The sequence below is a fragment of the Stegastes partitus genome, unplaced genomic scaffold (genome assembly GCF_000690725.1).
Source record: "Stegastes partitus isolate 25-593 unplaced genomic scaffold, Stegastes_partitus-1.0.2 Scaffold1258, whole genome shotgun sequence".
NCBI lineage: Eukaryota > Metazoa > Chordata > Actinopteri > Pomacentridae > Stegastes > Stegastes partitus.
In genome coordinates, this window is record NW_007578989.1 from 144,547 (window position 1) to 146,002 (window position 1,456).

General features: G+C 35.9%; 1 protein-coding gene across 1 annotated transcript in view; it reads right to left on the minus strand.

Annotated features, from left to right (window-relative positions):
- LOC103369246 (GTPase IMAP family member 8-like) overlaps nt 1-1,448 on the minus strand; it is a 29,573-nt gene extending 28,125 nt beyond the window's left edge. Inside the window, exon 1 of the mRNA XM_008297912.1 lies at nt 1,287-1,448. Coding sequence (XP_008296134.1) covers nt 1,287-1,293 — 7 coding nt within the window. The 5' untranslated portion in view covers nt 1,294-1,448. The remainder of the gene's footprint in view (nt 1-1,286) is intronic.
- Between the last annotated feature and the right edge of the window lie 8 nt (nt 1,449-1,456).

Sequence of the window (1,456 nt, forward strand, 5' to 3'; positions counted from 1 at the left end):
GAGAGAACCCACGCTGCACGGGGAGAACATGCAAACTCCACACAGAAAGATCCCGGGTGTCCTCACTGGGATGCGAACCGGTGACCTTCTTGCTGCGAGGCAATGGTGCTAACCACCGAGACACCTTGCAGCAGGTTCGAAGGTAGTTATTGTATTTAATTAAAAATTATAACACATAAAATACATTTTAAAAATCTATTATAACACAGCAAGTACTTTAAATGACGAAGTCATATGATGGAGGATTATAGATATTACCCAAATAATAGAAGAAAAATACCTTAATAAATATAATATAATTCGTATTAAAAAACAAAACAGGTTTTTGGATTTTAATATAATAAAATTTTTCTAGTACAGCTACATTCTAAAAGTTACTCTAAAATACCTAAATAATTGAACAGTTGACAGTCTTTTCTCAATAATATTTTTAGGATTTATTGAAAAGTGCACCAAAAAAGTTTTATTTGGCTTCATGCTCATCAGTAGTGCATCACTGAATCAGTAGCTCAGTTATATATAAAATATGTGTAAAAATTACTTTTACATCAATGTTTCTCTCAATGTTTCATAACTCATCTTGAAAATGAGGAAAGATTCAGTATTCCAATCAACCAAATATGGCAACAAACCTAAAATATCTCTCATGTTTCCTTAAAGGTCACTGTAAACAGTATTATAGGTCAGAAGTCTATATTTAAATGACACTTGATAAAATATGTTAGACATGTGTCTTTCCTGCCCGTCACACAACACTTCTCACTAGACTAGATGCAGCTTTACCAGGAAATGATGTCACTTAGGAGGAGACGCTGCTTCAACATCTACAAACTCTTTGGGTGCAACAAACAGCAGATTATAAAAGACTTGAAATGAATGTCAACAATGTGTAGGTGTGTAAGTGCAAATGCACCTGTCCAGGTGGCCCTACACAGTATATATACATATATTAGTGTCCAACCTTCACACATCTGCATTTTGCTCTGAGCGAGGGGGAATTGTTCCATGAAGTATGACACATCCACATGTTATTATCATCTAACAATTAAAACTCTGGATCATCACACACTGTTAGTAAGCTACTGTAGTTCTGTAAGAATGTGTGCTGTGGTAAAACATGATGAGATGTGCTGCTGTTACACACAACAACAAGGTTTTGAAGACATGAAGACATGAAAGTTCTAATGATATAAAATATAAAGATAAACATCTGTTCTGAACTTCAGACTAATTATCTCCAACGCTTCCTATAAGTACAAAGTGGCTTGTTTGTAAATCTAACTCACCATCCATGATGAAGAAGCAGTCAGTGCAGTTATTCAGGCTGGTGTCAGAAAATTCGTCCTCCGTTGTCCTCTCTTGCTGTGTGGCTCTAAAGTGGCTTTAAAGTCGTTTTGTGTCACTCTCTGTTGACTCGGCTGCTCTCCTTATCAAATATGACTTCAGACAGCTGATG